Source organism: Mustela putorius, unplaced genomic scaffold, assembly GCF_011764305.1.
Source record: "Mustela putorius furo isolate JIRA1106 unplaced genomic scaffold, ASM1176430v1.1 tig00000198_pilon_pilon_pilon, whole genome shotgun sequence".
Classification (NCBI taxonomy): domain Eukaryota; kingdom Metazoa; phylum Chordata; class Mammalia; order Carnivora; family Mustelidae; genus Mustela; species Mustela putorius.
The window spans coordinates 8,800,873-8,822,990 of record NW_025421311.1 but is presented as its reverse complement, the minus strand read 5'-3'; the positions used below and the strand labels follow the sequence as shown (position 1 = coordinate 8,822,990).

Below are 22,118 nucleotides of genomic sequence, written 5' to 3'. Positions count from 1 at the left end.
TATAATGTAATCACTGATAATAATATGGCAAACACACAATTTTCCAAGCAAAATTGGAATGAAACTGTAATAACCACTGCACTGTTTTTAATTAAAATGTAGAAATACATCTTAACTTACACATCTTAACTTAAAGGTTAAATGTTTTTATGATGTTTGTGCTTTGAGGGGAAGACTTAAACTACAAAGAACATTCTACTACAATTACTCCTTTAAGCTTGAAGCGTTATATCCAGATTATATCCAGACACACGCCGACTATATCATCATCACTGAGCTAAGGACACTTCTTTAATGAGCTGTATTAGCCCGGAAAAACAATCCAGACCATTAAGGCATGGTAAAAGACCCACATGCATTGTCATTTTTTGAATCTCTTAAATAGATCTCATTTGCTGCAACCTAGCTGAAACTAGGATCTACAATTGAGATGTAAGCCTTTTGTCAAATCCTCCCCTTCTGCAGTGCCTGGGTGGCTCGACTCTTGATTTCAGCTCAGGTCATGACCTCAGGAGCCCTGAGTGGAGCTCTATGCTCCACGCAGAGCCTGCTGTCCCTCTCTCTCTGCTCCTTTCCCTACTTGCGTGTTCTCTCTCTCAAATAAAATCTTTTTAAAAAAAATCCTCCCCTTCCTCATATGTACTGTTGTCTAAGTTGGATAGACACCTAGTTCACTGATTTTCAATCTTTCTTCCCTTGTTATAAGGCTATAAATAGCATCTAAAGAGGTCTTTGTAAGAAACAAGTTTTGCTATATATTATTTTTTAACTGTATAATTTCTATTATTATCTAATTTCCACTACAACTCATTCTTTGACCTTTGAAGTATTTTAATGTATCTCCCTTACTTTATAAATGTATCACACTAGGGAATTGTTTTGGCTATCTTTATTCTTATGAAATTTTTATTTTAATGCCATGGTCAGAAAAGGTGATCTGGGGGTGCCTGGGTTGCTCAATTAGGCATCCAACTCTTGATTCCAGCTCAGGTCTGGATCTGAGTCATGAGTTCAAGCCCCACGTTGGAGCCTACTTAAAATAAAAAAGAAAGAAAAAGTGATCTGTATGAGATCAGTAAGTTCAAGCCCAGCATGGAGCCTATTTAAAAAAGAAAGAAAAAGAGGGATGCCTGTGTGGCTCAGTGGGTTAGGGCCTCTGCCTTCGGCTTGGGTCTCGATCCCAGGGTTCTGGGATCAAGTCCTGCATCAAGCTCTCCACTCAGTAAAGGGAGCCTGCTTCCTCCTCTCTCTCTGCCTGCCTCTCTGCCTACTTGTGATGAAAAAATAAAAAATTTTTTAAAAATTAAAAAAAGAAAAAGATAAAGATAAGGTAATATGTATGATATCCATTCTTTCGTATTTATTAAGGCTTTTTGTAGTCTATACAGGTCAGGTGTCTTCTTGAAAAGAATGTGTATTCCCCAATTGCTGGATTCAAAGTTCTACATATATCTACTAAATCAAGCTTATTAATTATATTGTTTAAATCTTCTATGTCATTATCAACTTTTGTCTAATTGAACTATCCATCTCTGAAAGACACCTGAAATTTTCCATACTTTCTTGTAGAATTCTGTCAATTTTTGTTTTAGAAATTTTGAGGCTGTGATTAACAGGTACATACACATTCAGGATTGTTAAATTATTAGTGAATTTTTTATATTTTATCACATAATGACTCTCTTTAACAATGCTTTTTGCCTTAAAGTCTACTTTGAATGATATAAATGTAGATGGACCAGCTTTCTTTTGGTTTGTACTATATTATATTTTTCTGTTCCTTTACTTTCATCCTTTCTATACTCTTATATTTTAGGATTATCTGTTATGCAATATATAGCTACATTTTGTGTTAGTTCATCTAAGAATCTCTCTATTTTAACCAATGAGTTTAACTCAGTTATCCTCTGAGTGATCAGTGCTCTACCTGGATTTACTTGTACCATCTCATTTGGGACAATTTACCATACATTTCTTCCTTTTCCCTCCTATTCTTTAGTTAGTGAATTATCCTTGGGCACCTGGATAATTCCTAAGAGAATACAAAACATTGGTTACCAATCACAGTTTTAATATACCTTTAACTTTATACATTATAGACTAACTATTGATTAACATGTTTTTTTTTTTTTTCAAAGATTTATTTATTTATTTATTTATTTGACAGAGAGAGATCACAAGTAGGCAGAGAGGCAGGCAGAGAGAGAGAGGAGGAAGCAGGCTCCCTGCTGAGCAGAGAGCCCGATACGGGGCTCGATCCCAGGACCCTGGGATCACGACCCGAGCCGAAGGCAGAGGCTTATTAACCCACTGAGCCACCCAGGCGCCCCTTGATTAACATGTTTAATAGAACGTCCCTATGCCCTTGGGTGATGTGTTTTCTAAGGTACTCTGTACATCAGCTCTGTCACCTGCCTTCTGGTTTTCTGTCTGTAAGGAAATAGAAACTTATTGCTGTGGTTAAAGACTAACTAATCTAACTAAAGTAATTAATATGGATGATCAAAACTATAGTAGATGTAGGAGATGCAATAAAAGAATATATAAATTTGAAAACAAATGGATATTATTTGTCTATGTATCAAAGGAATTTCTATAGTTTACTAAGGTAGAAAATTCAGTAAGATACATGTATTTGCCTAACATGCTAGGACTAATTACATTTTAAAGCTAAAGGCAAAAGTTTGAAATCTATTACCCATTTGTGTATTTGCATATGTATAACCATATACGTAAGAAGACATATTAGTACTAAAGATTAAGATGGATCTTTAAATCTGGTTTTTGTGCCTCTGTCACTCTCTTGAATCAGTCTTATCTCACTACCTTTTTAAAAAAGATTTTATTTATTTGAGAGAGAGAGAAAGTGAGCAGAAGCAGGAAGGGGTAGAGAAGCAGACACACCACTGAGCCGGGAGCCTGACCCAGGGGTCCATTCCAGGACACTGGGATCACAACCCAAGCGGAGGGCAGATGCCCAACTGACTGAGTCACCCAGGCACCCCTATTTTTTTTTTTTTAAAGATTGTATTTATTTATTTGACAGAGAGAGAACACAAGCCAGGGTAGCAGAAGAGGAAGAAGCAGGCTTCTGGGAACATGACCTCAGCCAAAGGCAGATGCTTTTTTTTTTTTTTTTAAGATTTATTCATTTGACAGACAGAGATCACAAGAAGGCAGAGAGGCAGGCAGAGAGAGAGGAGGAAGCAGGCTCCCTGTCGAGCAGAGAGCCCGATGTGGGGCTTGATCCCAGGATCCTGAGATCATGACCTGAGCTGAAGGCAGAGGCTTTAACCCACTGAGCCACCCAGGCGCCCCAAGGCAGACGCTTAACTGACTAAGCCACCCAGGCACCCCCTTACCTCACTTCCAAAAAAAGCTTTCTGTTGTATAAACGTTATGTCATCACTCTAAAGCAAGATGTTTCCTTGTATTTAAATATCCTTGATTATGCCTACATATAATAGCCAATTTTCTCTGACAATTTTCATTTCTTAAATACAAGGTTTACATTCAGAATAACAAACTTGTTAAGATGCTTTTTAGGGACACCTTGGGTGGTTCAGTTAGTTAAGCATCCGACTCAGGTCATGATCTCAGGGTCATGGGATCCAGCCCTGCTTTGGGCTCAGTGCCGGGTGTGGAGCCTGCTTAAGGTAGTCTCTCTTTCTGTCTCTCTCTCATTTGCTCTTCCTCTGCCCCTCCCCTGCTTGTGCCCATGAGTACTGTGGCTCTCACTCTCTCTAAAGTAAATAATCTTTAAAAAGTCGGGGGGAGCCCTTTTATACCCAAATGTTTTGGGGAGTATCCCAGGTGGCTATAATTTTCCTACTTTGTGAAAGAAGAAATACTAAAACCAATTAGGCATGTTTGGTATTCCTCATATCCTGATTAGCTCAAACTCTGTATGAGCTGAACTTAAAATGTCCCAGAGCTCTTCCCAAGGGGTATACATGTTTGACAGGCCTTTCCTTTTTTAATAAACTTTGTTACAATAATCTCTAACTTTGGGCCTTCCTAACTATGCTAAACTGTTTGTATTGTAAATCAAAGACAGGATTGTGTTTTAGTGATGCTTACTTTTAAAAGTAGTAATCAGATAAGTTCATTATCTTCTAAAATATTACTGCATTGTCTGCTTCCTTTATAATTATTAAATGCTATTCCAATGTAAATCTAGCTGCCTTACTTCCCCTCCCTGATAAAGAATAATTTTGATATTGTTCAAAAGCTCTTAATCTCTAACTACCACCAAGTCCTGGTGTAACTGATACTATCCTGCACAACCCTGATATATTACCATTTGATGATGACTCATAACTTAAAAAGAATCAAGGTACACTTTGTGCTAAACATGTTGTAACTTCTGAAATATTGTTTTGGAATCTTTTGCAATCACCATCCCATTCTTGCTAAAGAATTAAGGATTCAAGTCCATACTGTCTATGGATAAGGATTTAGTACTGCTTGAGATTTCAGCATTGATTGTGCAATCAGGAGTGTTCTGGGGCAGCTGCCTGGCTCAGTTAGTAGAATATCAGCTCTTGAACTCAAGAGTTGTGACTTTGATCAAGCCCCAAATTAGGCATGGAGCCTACTTAAAAAAAAAAAAAAAAAAAAAATTCTAACCTTAGGCAATGCAAACAAAAACTGAAATTATTTTCCTGTTGACAACACCCAAAGAAAGTTTCCATTACTAAAGTTCACTCTAAAGTTAACACCATAAACCTTACTATCATACAAAGAGCCCTTTCCAGCATTTCCTGCGTATTTTAAAGGCTATTGTTCAGATTTCTATATAAGGACTATCTCTAATGTAACACTGCCTTCAACGAAGGTGAGAGGGTGGGTAAGGGGAAAGGCATTTGCTTTGTCAAGGCTGTTTTGTACCGCTTGGTAATTCCAAAACTACCTCCAGGCTGCTATTATTTGAGCTGAAGAAAATATAATAATAACCCAAACTGGGGCACCTGGGTGGCTCAGTGGGTTAAGGCCCCTGCCTTCAGCTCAGATCATGATCTCAGGGTCCTGGGATCGAGTCCCGCATCGGGCTCTGCTCAGTGGGGAGCCTGCTTCCTCCTCTCTCTGCCTGCCTTTCTGCCTACCTGTCATCTCTGTCAAATAAATAAATTAATTAAAAATAATAATAATAACCCAAATTACAGAGACAAAATTAGTTTAAACTGTACAAAAATATTAGTCAAAGAAATTTTTACCCAGGAGGCTCAACAAGTAGTAAAATTTTATTTTAATTATAATCTAGAAAACAAGATCATTTTAACATTAACAAATGGATTTTTTTATCAAGTCTTAATTTAAATTCTAGTTAATTAACATATACAGTAAAATTGGTCTCAGAAGTAGAATTTAGTGATTCACCACAAGTGCCATCCTTAATACCCACCACCCGTTAATTTAGCTATCCAAATTATAACCCTTTAAGTACTTTTATCTTTGTTTAAGATTTTATTTATTTGAGAGAGAGAGAGAGAGACCAAAAAAAGCGAGAGAGAGTGCACCAGTGGGAGGGAGGAGCAAGGAAGTGGGAGAAGGCGACTCCCCACTGAGCAGAGAGCCTGACATGGGGCTTGTCCCAGAACCTTGAGATCATGACCTGAGCCGAAGGCAGATGCTTAAGTGACTGAGCCACTCAGGTGCCGCAATCCTTAAAAGTACTTTTATTTATTTATTTTTAAAGATTTTATTTATTTGACAGAGAGAGATCACAAGTAGGCAGAGAGACAGGCAGAGAGAGAGAAGGAAGTAGGCCCCCTGCTGAGCAGAGAGCCCGATGTGGTGCTCGATCCCAGCACCCCGGGATCAGGACCTGAGCCGAAGGCAGAGGCTTAACCCACTGAGCCACCCAGGTACCCAGTACTTTTAAATAATAGTTCTAAACTTTCGTGCTTAGACTGAAACTTTCCTTAGTTCTAAGTTTTATGCCAAGGCCTAATGACACTCAATTTACTTTTTTTTTGAATGTTCTATTAGTCACCATACAGTACATCACTAGTTTTTGATGTAGTGTCCCATGATTCATTGTTTGCATATAACACCCAGTGCTCCATGCAGTCTGTGCCCTCCTTAATACCCAACACAGGTCTAACCTACCCCCACAATTTACATTTTTAAAAATCTCCATAAACTCTCATATGAAGTTGTTATACAAAGACCCCATGAGGCTGGGCTTGACTCATCCTCTAACAGATTCCATAGTATGTTCTAATTGTTACGTTAAAAAAAAAAAATCTCATACACATAGTCTGTATGCCCAACCTAAAAGCTGTTTTTCTGAAAGGCTTATCATCAGACATTTTTGTGCCTCCCTCACCCCGGCCACCCGCATGATATACAACTAGGACACTAGATTTATTAGAAGAGATACCAGTAAAAGTCAGCCTTGGAACCACACTGTAAGTGACCACCTGAAGTACTGTTAACCTCACAGAGAGTTCTCAAGCTGCAGGCAGGCCACAGCCATGGATACATTCTACCCAGGGTCACGTAGGGATATCCAGACCCACTGCAGATGGACCCTGACATCCAGCTATAAGGACTCTGGAGAACAGACAACTTTCCTAAACAGACGTCTACGGCCCAAGATTCTCTGGATTGAGAGCACCAGGTGCAGGGATACCTTCTCCGAAGATTCTCACCCCCGATCTGACTACTGACTTGTACTTAAACTTCCATCTCATTTTGTTCATAGTCTATCTCATTTTGTTCATAGTCTGTGTCTGAAAATTCTGCCAGGATCTGAATTCTCTGTGGGTTGGTTTCCGTTTGATCTGTGCTGACAAGTCTTGTTCGGGGTGTTTCCTGTAGGTATTATGATTTTTTGCTGGAAGGTCACATTCATTAGAACTTTGTGGGAATTTTCAAGGCTTGGAGAAAACTTCCTCCAGAGAAAATTTGTTTACTTCCTACCAGGGACCTGGGACACCACCAACCCAGGTAAATGTTAAATTAGCAGCATGTATCCTTTTTATAAACATGCGGATAGTATGAACTCAGGCCACAAACTGGCATAAGGACTTGGCCCCTTAGCCACATGCTCTCAGAGATGCTCTTTCCTCCAATCAGAACCACGGCAAGTCAGACAAGTTTCTCCTCTCTCTGCTTTTGAAGGTAAAAACTATTTTTCTAACTCACCCCCCTCTGAGGGTAAAACTCTTCAGGGTTCCTAGTTTTAGGGAGTTTCCAAATTAAACTCCAATTTGAGCCTAGAGCTTTGCTCCTGACCTCTATGTTACCTTCTTAAATCTAGAGCTCTAGGCCACCTGAGATGAGAAAATGATCTCAGGGCAAATGATTTACCTCCTTATGCATGCATATTTTGTTCTGGCTTGAGAGCATTTCCTGGAGCAAGATGACTCATGTTTTAAAAGGTGCTTTGGATTTAACATTCCTAGATGCATTGCAGCAAAATAATTTCTAAAAATTTAGTCTGTCATATTGCCAAAAATCTTTTTTTTTTTCAAGATTTTTAAAAAATTTTATTTATTTGGGGCGCCTGGGTGGCTCAGTGGGTTAAGCCGCTGCCTTTGGCTCAGGTCATGATCTCAGCGTCCTGGGATCGAGTCCCGCATCGGGCTCTCTGCTCAGCAGGGAGCCTGCTTCCCTTCCTCTCTCTCTGCCTGCCTCTCCGTCTGCTTGTGATTTCTCTCTGTCAAATAAATAAATAAAATCTTTAAAAAAAAAAATTTATTTATTTGACAGATAGAGATCACAAGTAGGCAGAGAGGCAGGCAGAGAGAGAGGAGGAAGCACGACCCAAGCTGAAGGCAGAGGCTTTAACCCACTGAGCCACCCAGGTACCCCCCAAAATAGAAATCTTAAAATTCTATCTCTTCCTGGATATCTTATAAATTCAAAGCTTTGGTAGTGACCCATCCCTTCACTGTCATTATCTAATTTTCCTCCAAAAAGGAATGACCACTTCCCATCCATCTATTCACAACAAAGAAATTGAACATATACTCCTTCCTCTCTTGATCTTCACACCCCAGTATAGCTCTTATTGATTCTAAGTTCTAAACATCTCTTAAATTTGTTTTCTTTTTCATTCTGGCAACTACTGCCTTTCATCATCTTTTCTGTGTTGCTGAAATAATCTAACATTTCCATGCTTACCTCCCTCAAATGTATACCTGACACAGCTGCCAGCATAACCTATTTAAAATAAACATGCCCAGGGCACCTGGGTGGCTGAGTGGGTTAAGGCTCTGCCTTTGGCTCAGATCATGATCTCAGGGTCCTGGGATAGAGCCCCGCATAGGGCTCTCTGCTAGGCAGGAAACCTGCTTCCCTTCCTCTCTCTCTGCCTGCCTCTCTGCCTACTTGTGATCCCTGTCTGTCAAATAAATAAATAAAATCTTTAATAAATAAGTAAATGAAATAAAATAAACATAACCATGTCATTTGCACACTTAACCATCTTCAGTAACTCCCCACTGCCATCAAGACCATTTCAGTTACTTATCATGGCTTGGAAGGTCCTTTATCATCAGTTCCCCCGTGCTGTAGTCACACCAAATGATGCGCCCTCTTCTGCTTTCTTGGCCACCTGTCAGCTCCTTTACCTTTCAGATACCAGGTCAAGACTCCTCCAGGAAACTTGCAAGCAAATTCTAACTGCACCTCTCGTTAGATCACTGCTGTGCTGACCTATTACTGCACTTACCAGTGTACTGCCAGATACAGTATATAACTTAGCTTGTTGTCCCAATGGAACCATGAATTCCTTTTAAGGGCAGAGGACTTCTCTCTTTACTCACAGTACCTGTCACAGTGCCAATTACATGAAGTACTTACTATCTGTCAGATGAAAGAATGTTTTTTCATTTCTGCACCTTTAAAATTGAGTCCTACTTTCTGCTGCCACTAGAGTTCAGGCCCCTTCTTCCTTTATCCTCCTCCATGTCCTTCTGCTCTAGGTTACCAACCTTCCTCATGTCACCTAAATCCTCTCTAAAGCACAGTTCTAATCATGTATTACTTAGCCTCAGAAACCTACTGCTGTTAGCGCCCGCCTCATGTCCCCTGCTGCCTCAGCAGCTCACAGCAACCCAGTGATTTCCCATAGTGACAGCTCCGTACTGCCCTTGTTACAAAAACAACTGGGACCTGGAGCAGGCAGTACCCAACCAGCCTCCACTCGAACTTCTCAGTCCCCATCTAATGAAGCTTACTAGCATTAGACAGCTTTCCAGAACCAACTGTGGTCCGATGGTGCCGGCGACAGCTATAGGATCCCCATATTACCCAGTCCCTGCCCTCCCCATTTCAACTACATGGAAAACTCCACTTTACAGCAGTGGTCTCCTGGGGGCTGGGCAGGGGTGGGGGGAGAGAGAAACGATTCGAGGGGGGATCATTGTCTATAGAGAACTTTAAGCCAATAATAAAACTGACGAAAGGTCAGTCTGCTTTTTATCTTCGTCACAAGCCAACAATCCAAAACAATGTCAGTCTTACTACTATTTTATTAGTAATTTAATTACATATGTTACTGTATTTCTCCCTGCCAAAGCACACTGGCCCACCACCACCACTCCTGGGTGAGCCACTGCTATTCCGGCATCACCCCCTTGGGAGCCGCTAACCACCCCAAAACAGAAATAATCACCTTTTCCTGAACACTTAATATCCACCTAAGTCTCCGACAAGGCCATAAGCACATTAAGGGGAGCTTATCTTTAGCCCCTACTACAGACATTCATGAACACACTTACCCTCCTAGCCAGCTCCCCTTCAATAGTCTGCCTCAGCTGCCCAGTAAGGTCTTCTGTGAGGGAAACACGCCAAGTCCCAGTTCCTCTATGCTGCTAGGAGAAACAAACCATCATGCCTTACACTCACCCTCAGATCAAACTAACTGCATCCAGAATGTAATTTAAATTCCAAAGGCTGGCATTTACAGAACATCAAAATCTGGACCTCCTAATTCCTACTACAGTTGACCCTTAATGTGGGGGTTAGGGGAACCGACACCTCACACAGTCAAAAGTCGATGTGATGCCCCCAAAACTGAACTACTAATAAATAGCCTACTAATGATGGAAAGCCCTACTGATAACATAATTAACATATATTTTTATGTTATATGATTTATATATTATATTCTTTAAACTAGAGAAAAAATATTAAGAAAATCACAAAGAAAAAAATACATTTATAGTACTGTACTAACAACAAAAAAACAAAATCCACATTTATAAGTGGACCAGAGCAACTGTGTTGCTCAAGGGTCAAATGTATTTAATCTTTATACTCTTCTCATACCAAACTACTCATACTCAGTATATTTTTGCCTATTACACATAAGTATTTTTTGTATTACAGTACTTTGTAATTTACCTAACTGCTTAGTCCTAGAAAGAAATTTAAACAGTCCTGTTTTATTGGTGTATATGCAACAGACACCAAGTTCTCCTGAATTAAAAGTAGGGACAGTTAATACAGAAAAGAGAATACATTTTTATTATATAGAATTTTATTTAAAAAAAAAAAAAACACTTTATTCTCATAGAATACATTTTCACATTAGAGATTCCTACAATGGGAAAATAACAATTTATTACTTACAGTTTTATTTTTGTAGACAGATTATTTTAGGACAAGTAAAATAAACACATTTGAGGATTAATTCTTGGTTTAGAATCTACATTACTTTAATACATCTATGAGGGGACCTCTTCCCTACATGGAACTTCTCTATACAGAAGCTCTGTAGGCTCTTCTTTCCAGGATTTAAAAATTTATAATATAAAATATCAGAATTTCCTAATTTTAAAGTTTCCCTTGGACATGTAACCCTCAATAACTGGTATTGAATGAACAGAGAGGGAGATTTTCAAAAATTAAACACTAATTTTCTGCAAAGTCTTTACTTACGAATTAACAGGCTTTCCCTTTCTCCATCGTTCCAGGACAAAAGACAAGTATTGTCAGGTATTGATAGTAATAAAGCTGAATTCCCTTTAAGAATTTGATATGCTAACAGGCAAAAGCTCATACATAATGGTTAGTTATGCTATGAGTTTTGTGAGAAGCTGGAAGAAAACCCCACAAACTCAGAACAAGAAACCCAGTCTCCAAATTTCTGGAATACAATTCCTCTTGAACCTTTTTATCAAAGACTAATTTCTAAAAATAACCAGGTGATTAGAAGAGGTTTGTCTCACCAATGGACTTATCTGATATTTCCTCCTTATCGTGAGCTGAATGGCATGACAGAGCAGAGGCAAAGAGGTGTACAATCAATTCTCAAGGTATTAAGTCAAAAAGGTCAGAGCTTCCACAGCATGGCAACAGCTTTGCAGATGCCCACGTCATGATAGTTGAAATAACAAAGCCCAGCAAAGGTTAGAGCCGAGAGTGCCAAAACGCCTGCTTTGACAGCTTTCTGCAAAGCATCCCCTCGAACGTAGTCAGTAACCACTTGTCCAAGGCCCCTAAAAAAAAAAAACACAAAAAAAACAGTGCAAAAGAAAAATCACAAGTCAGAAGACTATATGGATAACCTGACTGCAAAAAACTGTCAGGTTCGACATACAACTCATAGTAACAGGAATCATAAACCAAAATGAAGGAACCAAGAGTCTCCTAATAATACAATAAAGACCTCTCTATTCTTTAGATTTAATTTTCCAGTTATTTGTATCAAAGATAGCAGTTAATTACCATTCTATTTACAAAATCTTGGGGTTTGGGTTTGTTTTTTTTTTTTAACTAAAACAAACGCTCAAGCGGCACCTGGGTAGCTCAGTCAGTGCGGCATGTGACTCCTGAGTTCAGGATCATGAGTCTGAGCCCCAGATTGGGTGTAGAGATTACTAAAAAAAAGAAATAAACTTTAAAACAAATGCTCTATAGAGTCTTTCATTAATTCAAAAAAAATCTGTGAAGCAGATATTGTGTATGAAAACCTGTTATAGAAGTTGAAAGAACAGCAAAGACAGCATCCCTGCCCTTATGGAACAGATTCTAGTGAAGGAGGGGGAAAAATGGTTATGTTTTAAGTAGGGAGTAATCTAAGTAAGTAGTGACCTTATTTTTTAATTAATAATAGCTTTATGAGATGTAATTCACATGCCATGGAATTAACCCTTTTAAACGATCTCTAAAGCCAGTGTGGGGCTCAAAATCACAACCCTGAGATCAGGAGTCACACACTCCTCTGACTGAGCCAACTGGTTGCCCACAATTAACCCTTTCAAAGTGGCTTTTATTTTTATTTTTATTTTTTAAAGATTTTATTTATTTATTTGACAGAGAGAGATCACAAGTAGGCAGAGAGGCAGGCAGAGAGAGAGAGAGAGAGGAGGAAGCAGACTCCCTGCTGAGCAGAGAGCCTGACGTGGGACTCGATCCCAGGACCCTGAGATCATGACCTGAGCCCAAGGCGGCAGCTTAACCCACTGAGCCACCCAGGCGCCCCAAAGTGGCTTTTAGTATAAGCATGAAGTTGCACAACATCATCACTATTTAGTTCCAGAACATTTCATCACTCCCAAAAAGAAACCCCCTATCCATTATTCCCTTAATCAACTAGTTTTCTGTCTCTACAGACTTGCCTTCTCTACAGTTTAGAGAAATCATACAACATGTGGCCTTTTGTGTCAAGTTTCTTTCATTTCACATCTTCAAGGTTCACCCATGTTGTAGCAGGTATCAGTACTTCAACCGTTTGTGTGGCCAAATAATATTCCTTTGTAAGAATATGCTATATTTTCTTAAGCTATTTATCAGCTGACAGACATTTGGATTGTTTCTACTTTTTGGTTATTATAACTATTCATCAGGAGATAGACATCTGGATTGTTTTCACTTTCTGGCTATTATAAACACTATGAATATTACTATGCAAATTCTCATGTGAAGACATATATGTTCAATGCTGAGGGGTATACACCTAAAAGTGCAATCACTGAGTCATACATACCTCTAACTTTTTGTTAGAACTGCCTAATTTTTCCAAAGTAGCTATAACTTCTTATATTCCCACAAGAGACATATGAGGACTCCAACTTCTCAATATTCTTGAAACAATGTGTTATTGTCCCTATTTTTGATGACAGACATCCTAATGAGTGTGAAGTAGTATCTCATTTTGGTTTGGGTTTGGGGGTTTTTTGTTTGTTTTAGGGAGGGAGGGCGAGAGACTCTCAAATAGGTTCCATGCCCAGCGCAGAGCCAGACTCAGGGCTGAACGCCACAACCCCAAGATCATAACCTGGGCCCAAATCAAGAGTTGGATGTTTAACCATATGAGCCATCTAGGCACCCACTGATTTGCATTTCTATAATAACAAATGACGTTGTGCATTTTTTCTTGTGCTTATGAGCCATTTGTGAATCTTTAGATAAATGTAATTTTACCTTTAAAAAGTCACTGGCTATAGTATGGTAAATGGACAGTGCAGGAAGAAGGGGGGTGCAAAAACAAACAGAAAACCACTCAGGAGGCAAATAAAGTGCCTTGGCAAGTACTGGCTTAACCTAGCTGGTGAGAAGGGAGATGGTGTGAAGTGACAACTGAGGCAAGTTATGTTTTTAGGAAAGAGCTAACAGAGCTGATGGACTAGATGTGAGATAAGACAAAAAGAAGTATCTAGAATAACTCAGAGGATTTTTTGGCTTGAGCAACTAGATTTTACGGAGTTAGGGAAGAATAGGAAAGGAGGTGGCTTTGAGGAAAAATCAAGTGAGATATGGGGGAAAGACTGATTCTGGGCCATGTTAAATTTGGGAGGATGATCAGACATCCAAGTGGATTGTGTTAGTTACACAAATGGAAATACAGGTCTGTAGATCAGGGAAAGAGGTCAGATATGAGCTCACCTCAGGAAATTAAGGGAAATTAAGAAAGCGAGACTGAGCCCAGGCAGAGCTTTATTATTCAGAGGTCAGACAAGAGGAGAAGCAGGCATGAGGGACTGAGAAGGTACAGCTAGTGGGGCAGAGGAAAGTAGCATCAAGGAAGTCAAATGGAAATTATTTAAGGAAGGAATGATCAATTAAGTTGAATGCTGCTTAGAGTTCAATTAACAGGAGGACGGAGGACAGCTGGATTTGGAAAAATAAAGGTTTTGGGGGGGACTTTAGTAAGAATGACTTCAGTTATGTAGTTGGGATGAAAGTCCAATTAATGTGGGTTAAGAGAGACTGGATGCTGAGGAATTATAGAAAATTACAGGCAACTTTTTCAAGTCATGATGTGTGTGTGCGAATGTGTGTGACAGAGAGGGAGAGAGAGAAAGAGAGAGAGAAAGGGAGGCAGGGAGGGAGAAAAAAGGGAGAATTAGTAAGGTTAAGTGGAGGAGTATAAAATTAATGAAAAATAACAATACATTACTTTAAAATGACCTCTTATTCTGACTTTTCATTGATTTAGATGGATCTCCTGCCAAGAACTAAGTATTAGAGAAATCTCACTATACTTGTGATCTACACATGCAACAGGAATCCTTTACTTTGAAAGGTCTACCTGGTTAAAGGGTAATTCTCCAAGCCACCCTAGAAAAGTAGGTAAGCAAAAGCCCCTTTAACACTAGCTACAAAATCTTCTGACAAAGTCACTTAACCTCCCTGGGGTTCAGTTTCCACACCTGTAAAGTACAGGGTTGGTTAAGACATTCCCATGTCCTTTCAGCTCTAGCAATACAAAAATGCTTCCCTCACCCACAATATCATAACATCCTTGTAAAACAACATAAAATGAATCACTGAAAGAACAACTGTTACTCGCAAACTTTTCAGAAGGTTCATTAACTTAGAAAAATCTAACAAACTACAGTGAATAAAATAAACAGAAACTAGAAATTCATTCATTCAATAAATATTTACTTAGTGCTATGTGTCAGGTATTGTTCTAGGGACTAACGACACATGAGCAAACAAAAAGTCAAAAATCTCTTCTTTGAGGGACGCCTGGGTGGCTCAGTTGGTTGAGCAGCTGCCTTCGGCTCAGGTCATGATCCCAGCTTCCTAGGATCGAGTCCCACATCGGGCTCCTTGCTCGGCAGGGAGCCTGCTTCTCCCTCTGCCTCTGCCTGCCATTCTGTCTGCCTGTGCTCCCTCTCTCTCCCTCTCTGACAAATAAATAAAATCTTTTAAAAAAAAAATCTCTTCTTTGAGAAAGGGCAAGACTGCACTGTAGTGTCTAAGGACAAGTGGGTGATAAAACTACGATGAAATGCAAAGAAGTGATTAGTATAAAAATCAGGATAATGGTTCCTGGTAGGAGGACACTGAGCAGTTATGACTGAGGCAGAACACAAGGAAGAAGCTTCTGCAGTTCTAGTTCTTGACCTGGGCAGTGTTATCCTTGTAATAATTCATTAAGCCATGGATTTCAGTCTCGGACTTCTTTGTATCTGTGCTTTCATTCTAACGAAGGGAGACAAGGAGTATAGAAAATAATAAATACATTATATAGTATATCAGAAGGTAATAAGCAATACTGAGAAAAATAAAATCGGGGAGAGAGATAAGGAATGCTGGGAAGGACACCGCAATTGAAATAAGTGGTTACAGGGGCACCTGGGTGGCTCAATGGGTTAAGCTGATGCCTTTGGCTCAGGTCATGATCTCAGGGTCCTGGGATCAAGTTCCGCATCGGGCTCCCTGCTCAGCAGGGAGCTTGATTCCCTCTTTCTCTCTGCCTGCCTCTCTGTCTACTTGTGATCTCTCTCTGTCAAATAAATAAATAAAATCTTTAAAAAAAAAAAAAAAGAAATAAGTGGTTACAGAAGGCTTCATTGAGAAAGTGACATTTCAGATGTGAAGGAAATGAGGAATAAGCCAAACGTGTAATTAGAAAAAGAGGCCAGAAGCAAGAGTAAAAGTAAAGTTCTGAGGCCTGGCATGTCTAAGAATAATCAAAGCCTGTGAAAATGTAGAAGAGAGTAGCTGGAGAATGAGGGAAGAAACAGGCCAAATTATGTTGGGTCTGTAGACCACTTTAAGAATTCTTAGTTTGAGGGAGGTTAAGAGACTACAAAATATTTTGAGGAGGATGTTTGACCTGACTTAATACTTTAACAGGATCCCTGGGGCTGCTGCGACAGGAAGACAGGAGGACCAGTTAGGGCACTACTATGGGAATCAAAGATGATGACCAGGTTTGGGGCATGAACAGTTAGAAGAATGGAAATGCCATTAACACAGATGAGCCCGAGTGCTGGAGAAGGAGATTTGGGGGAGAGCAAGAACTTAGTTTTATAACGTTATATTCAAAACGCCTATTAGCCACGGAAGTGAAGATACTGAATAGGCAGGTGGACACATAAACCAGGCATATAAATACCTTACATGTGTTTTAAAGTTATCTATAGGTCTGAATATCTCAACTTCTCCTTCATATGCAGTAATGAGACAAGCTCATAGCTAATAACTGACAGACAACATTGACACTGAAGGAACTGCTGTACTTGCCAGTGACTGTGGAGAGTGAGGGCCGCAGCCAGGGAGTAGTCCATCGCAGAGCCAGGATTCAAATAAGCAGCTGGAATTAGGCCCAGGAGCAAAACACTGACAACCCTCTCACCAGTCCAGTGGAGAGATGCAGCCTTAGAACCAGCTGCGGAAAGGAGGAACCAGACTAGTAAGAGTTGAACCAAAGAATCACACATCTCTCATGTCATATTCAATATTTGCTACAAAATAACCCAGCTGACAGGACAGCAAACAGCATGCATATAAGACTTAGCTCTGAGCATAAAGAGAATAAGATAAAGAAGATATTTGAGAAAGATGCTACCTCCCTTCTTTGAAATTCCTTAACACAGGGTGCCTTGGTGCCTACACAGACTGATTAGAACACTGACTCACTTTGTCTACAGACAAAAAGATACTTCTGCAAAGTACCTTTGCAGAATCACCAATCTCGAACTTTAGTACAATGGACAGATACCTTATGAATACATGTTAATACCACCTGAGAAATTCCTTACAAAATTACTTGTATTTATACCTCTAATATTTAGAATTAGAAGTAAGGTAATAAAAAAAATCCTTCGAGGGGCGCCTGGGTGGCTCAGTGGGTTAAGCCTCTGCCTTAAGCTCAGGTCATGATCCTAGGGTCCTGGGATCGAGCCCCGCATCAGGCTTTCTGCTCTGCAGGGAGCCTGCTTCCTCCTCTCTCTGCCTGCCTCTCTGCCTACTTGTGATCTCTATCTGTCAAATAAATAAATAAAATCTATAAAAAAAAATAAAAATCCTTCGAAAGCAAAATTAAGCCAGCCAATTCGAAAAGTTCTGATACAAACTTTTAGGATTATGATCCTCCTTCTGTCCCATTATTTATAAAGAGCCCAAAACAAATATGGAACACGAGAACTTCTTTTAAATAAGTGAAAAATAAAATGGGCATTACACATTTCTTGGGGAGCCTCTATCCTTTTTTGGTTACAGACCCCTTTGGGACTCCAATGGAAGGATGGAGATATTCTCCAGAAAAATGCACATGGACACACACAGTAAAAACTATGTTTACAACTTCTGGGCCTTTCCTTCAGTACACATACCCCAAAGTAATTTACTCCACTCTGCTAAATTTAACTGAACTTAGCAAAGGAATGGAGAAAGAAACAAAATCTTTTCAAAGATAAAAAATTCTAAAAAGCAGAAAAATTATGCTTGCCTAATTTCTCATAACTTAGATGCAACTAAATATAAGTTGTTGACTCAAGCATCAAGAGAAGTCTTTATCTCTGCAAAATACAGATCTTTCCAGAGTTTAAAACTGGAAATTAAGAGTTAACTCATTATTCACCTACAAATTTGCTAAAATTCTGACTCCCCAAAAATGCTATGTAATTTTAATATTGACCTAAATAAAAATAAGCCAGTCAATTACAGCTACAAATATGTATGACTTTTTACATTATCTACTATTCCAAAATATTTGGAATATTGGGTCCTCTCCATCAGCTCAAAAAGTAAGATTACCTATATTGTACAGACTCTTTCTACAGAGCTACTTTCTTTAAAAAAAAAAAAAAAAATTGAAATTTTAACAGGCTTAGATCAGACGGTTCTCTATGAGTATAAATGGCATCATTCAACCAGGCTGGTATTGTCTAATAAAGGTGCAGGCTAGGGAGGTCTTCATCTGACAGAGCTGGACATAAGAGTTCTGTTCCACACATAGGAAATCCTGCCAAAGGCATGAAAATTTGCCCAGATGAAGAGGGCGAGAGCCCAAAAAGCAACAGCAATGAAAAAAAAAAAACATACAATAGTGGTTGGGTGACAGGTGAATATGCTGTGTTCTACACCATCCTGGGGCAGGCTGGTCCTGAAGAAATGCTGAGACCTGAACAGGTCTGACCACGGGAATTCGGACAAACAGAGCTGAGGAAAGAGACATTAGGGAGGTCATAAACACTTCTCCTTTAACAGGCCTTTCCTTTTTTTTTTTTTTTTTTAAATTAACATATAATGTATTATTACCCCCAGGGGTACAGGTCTGTGAATCATCAGGCTTACACAATTCACAGCACTCACCATAGCACATACCCTCCCCAATGTCCATAACCCAACCACCCTCTCCCAAACCCCCTCCCCCAAGCAACCCTCATTTTGTTTTGTGAGATCAAGAGTCTCTTATGGTTTATCTCCCTCCAGATCCCATCTTGTTTCATTTTTTCCTTCCTTACCCCCCAAACCCCCGACTTTGCCTCTCAAATTCCTCCTATCAGGGAGATCATATTGATAATTGTCTTTCTCTGATTGACTTAGTTAGCTCAGCATAATAACCTCTAGTTCCATCCACATTGTTGCAAATGGCAAGACTTCTTTTGATGGCTGCATTATATATATTGCCATATATATATATCTCACATCATCTTTATCCATTCATCTTAACAGGCCTTTCTAATAACCATAAGCAAACTACTAGGGCCCAAACAGGGGATGACATCTCATCTGCAAAATGAAAATAGTATCTCCCTAGGGTGCTATGAGGTCACACTAAGTTGCCCCCCAAAGATTAAAAAAATCAATGAACCACTTAAGTAAAAGGACTACACTTTTACTAATTTTATAAAGTATATTAAAGGGCGCCTGGGTGGCTCAGTGGGTTAAAGCCCCTGCCTTTGGCTCAGGTCATGATCCCAGGGTCCTGGGATCAAGCCCACATCAGGCTCTTTGCTCTTTGCTCTGCTTCCCTTCCTTTGTCTCTGCCTGCCTCCCTGCCTACTTGTGACCTCTGTCAAATAAATAAAAATCTATTTAAAAAGAAAGTATACTATAGCTCCTTCCTCTTTTCATGTGTTCATCTATTCATCCAACGAACATTCACTACATATTAGAGTATGCTCTAGACTGGAGCAGGAGATAAAAAGACAGACTTTGTCCTCAAGGAATTCAGTCTAGGTTGGGAAGAACATCTATTACCATCTTCCTTTTCAAGATCAGTTTCTGGACATGTACTTTTTTGGGGGAGTGGGGAGGGCAGAGGGAGGAGAGAAAGAATCTTAAACAGGTTCCGCACCCAGCACAAGCCCAACATGGGGCTGGATCTCATATCCCTGAGATCATGACTCAAGCCAAAATCAAGAGTTGGACACTTAGATGACTGAGCCACTCGGACGCCCCTCTTGAACTCATCCTTTTCCATCCCCCTTTAGATTCTATCTCTTGGTTAAAAAATAGACCTAAGTTCACACAACTTCACCACTTACTAGCTGTGAGGTGATGAGCAATTAAGTTAAACAGGCTCTCTAAGCCTCAATGTCCTCATCTGCAAGATGAAAATAGTAGCACTTACTTCATAATACTTTGTTGAAAATTAAAATATTTGGGGTGCCTGAGTGGCTCAGTGGGTTAAGCCTCTGCCTTCAGCTCAGGTCATGATTTCAGAGTCCTGGGATTGAGCCCCACATTGGGCTCTCTGCTCGGTACGGAGCCTGCTTCCTCCTCTCTCTCTCTGCCTGCCTCTCTGCCTACTTGTGATCTCTCTCTCTGTCCAATAAATATATAAAATCTTAAAAAAAAAAAAAAAGAAAATTAAAATACTCAAGGTGCTCACCATAATTCCCAAAATGTCATAAATACTCAATAGAGGGTAACTTCTCTCCTGTGTCTTTCACCTCTCCTTCCTTCCTGTCGGCCATTTCCCACTCACTGATGTAATTTATGTGACCCTTCCCTTGACCCTGTGTCCTCTAATGCCATGCCCTCTTCCCCTGCTCCCTTTCTTCTCTTTCCAACTATGCTTCTTTAAAATGTTGTCTAAATTACCTCCACTTCCTCACTTCCCTATCATTCATTAACTCTGAAACTCATTTTATCTGCACTACAACTGCTTTGATAAGTTGCCAATGGTCTCCGTGTGGTCACATCCAACAATTACTGTTCAGTCTTCATGTTATTGGGCCTTTCCTCTCTTCTTTTCTGATGAACTCCCTTCTAGTCCCCCTTTTGATGCTGACATCCTATATGAGTCTCCTCCTGCATCCACTCTTACATGTTTCCCCAATGTTCTATCATCTGCCCACTGCTCTCCTCACGTCCTAAGCCCACCCTTGGCCATTCTGACCACCCAGCTTATACTATCTGTAAGCCGATGACGCCTCATTCTGTATCTGCAGCCCTTCTTTGTCTCCAGTGTTTCAGAAGTTTAAGTGCCTGCTGGACCTCTCTCCTGAGATACTCTATATGGTCCTCACACTGACCAAGCCAAAAACTAAAACCATCCTTCAACTCACTCTTTCTAGCTAATCTGTCTTCCATTTGTATGTTCCCCACTTTATTTAATGACATCCCAGCTACTCTTTACCTAAAAATCTGTAAGTCATATAAAACCACCCCACATCCCCCAATTGTCAATCACCAGCTCATACTGATATATCTCCCTAACATTTCTTGAGACAGTCTGCTCTTTTTTGTACCATTTCCCAAGGTCAGGACCTCACAGTCCTTGCCTGCACTACTACAACAATGTCCTATCTCATCTTCCTGACTTGTGTCTTAGCCCACTGCCATCTCCTATGATGGCCATGTACCACAGTGTTACCCAAGGGGCCAACAGAAACTATGTCAAATCTTTCAATGGTGCCCTTTACATCAAGTAAACCCTAACTCCTTACCAAGGAAAGTTCTTCCTTGATTTGATTCCAGTTCACCTTTCCAGATTCAGCTCTCATTCCTAACCTTGAGCTTCATGCTCTAATCATATCTAGTTTCTCTCCTACCTGGCAGTTCCTACACCTTCGTCATCACTTTTGCTCATCCCAGTAGTTCCCTAACCCCTGTGGCCTTCCTTAACCCCAAGACACACATACCTCCTCAGGAACCAAAACGGCAATTCTTTAAAAACAGAGAGCTAAGTATGTTCCTCCTCTGGAGTGGCATAGCAATACATGTGCAGCGCAAGACTTTTTGCTTTATGTTCGATTATGATTACCTGGGTTTCCCTATAAAAAGGAAAACTCTTCGAGGGCAAGAACTGCTATACAAACATGTATCCCATTCCTACCACGGTGCCTTGTTTAACACAAATGTCCAGTTCAATGATTACTGAAATGATTTCCAGAACCCCCTCTCCACCAACTCCAGAGTAAATGGGCAAGGCCAGACACTGAGGTTCAGAGCCTAACCCCACCCCGATGCGGGGTGGGCGCATTCTAAGGACAGTGAATGGGGAAAAATCAAAACAGAACAAAAAAGAACTCTTAAGAACAGCCTCAGTAGAACTGTAACTTCCAGGAGCTCTTTTTCAGATTACCCTATCCCCGTGTCGGCCCGGAGCGGGGCAGATACGTGCTCGGAAGGACATCTGGGCGCGGAGAGACTGCGGTTATCGCTGTGGTGTAGACCGGGGCCAGATCCGCCAACCGGACGGTGGAGGGATTCCCTGCTCAAAAGGCCTCACCACCCGCAAACAAATCCTCGCCGCACTCCCTTCCCCGGCTGAAGGTTGCCCTAAGAACCTCCCGCTGCCAGGACGCCTCACCTCGGCCTCCTTGGGCACCGCACAGGACACCCAGCCTCCAGAGACTCGCCATCGCTATCCTGAAGCCTCAAGGTCACCCAGCAACCCGGAAGCAGTCCCTCGACAAGTTCCCACCCGGTTACGACACCGGAAAACAGGGAGAAGGAAAATGCTG

At 40.4% G+C, this 22,118-nt stretch overlaps 2 protein-coding genes across 2 annotated transcripts in view; both read right to left on the bottom strand.

The window, feature by feature from the left end:
* The window catches only part of BCO2 (beta-carotene oxygenase 2), a 109,033-nt gene extending 98,931 nt beyond the window's left edge, over nucleotides 1-10,102 (bottom strand). Inside the window, exon 1 of the mRNA XM_045077473.1 lies at nucleotides 9,735-10,102. The gene's annotated coding sequence lies outside the window, so the exon portion shown is untranslated. The remainder of the gene's footprint in view (nucleotides 1-9,734) is intronic.
* A 375-nt stretch (nucleotides 10,103-10,477) lies between these two features.
* Nucleotides 10,478-22,112, bottom strand: SDHD (succinate dehydrogenase complex subunit D). Its single transcript, XM_004749820.3, has 4 exons — nucleotides 21,965-22,112; nucleotides 18,244-18,360; nucleotides 16,441-16,585; nucleotides 10,478-11,456 (listed from the first exon to the last, which is right to left on the bottom strand). Exons 1-4 carry the CDS (start codon nucleotides 22,014-22,016, stop codon nucleotides 11,291-11,293), a joined length of 480 nt encoding a protein of 159 aa, XP_004749877.1. The 5' UTR covers nucleotides 22,017-22,112; the 3' UTR covers nucleotides 10,478-11,290.
* Nucleotides 22,113-22,118: the final 6 nt, after the last annotated feature.

Excerpts from the sequence above, each read along its gene's own strand:
- SDHD (XM_004749820.3), bottom strand. The coding sequence starts at position 22,016 with ATGGCGAGTCTCTGGAGGCTGGGTGTCCTGTGCGGTGCCCAAGGAGGC. Across the intron at positions 18,361-21,964 it reads CGGTGCCCAAGGAGGCCGAG|CTCTGTTTGTCCGAATTCCC; the intron begins GTGAGGCGTCCT and ends CTCTTTCCTCAG. Across the intron at positions 16,586-18,243 it reads CCTGTCACCCAACCACTATT|CTGGTTCTAAGGCTGCATCT; the intron begins GTATGTTTTTTT and ends TCCTTTCCGCAG.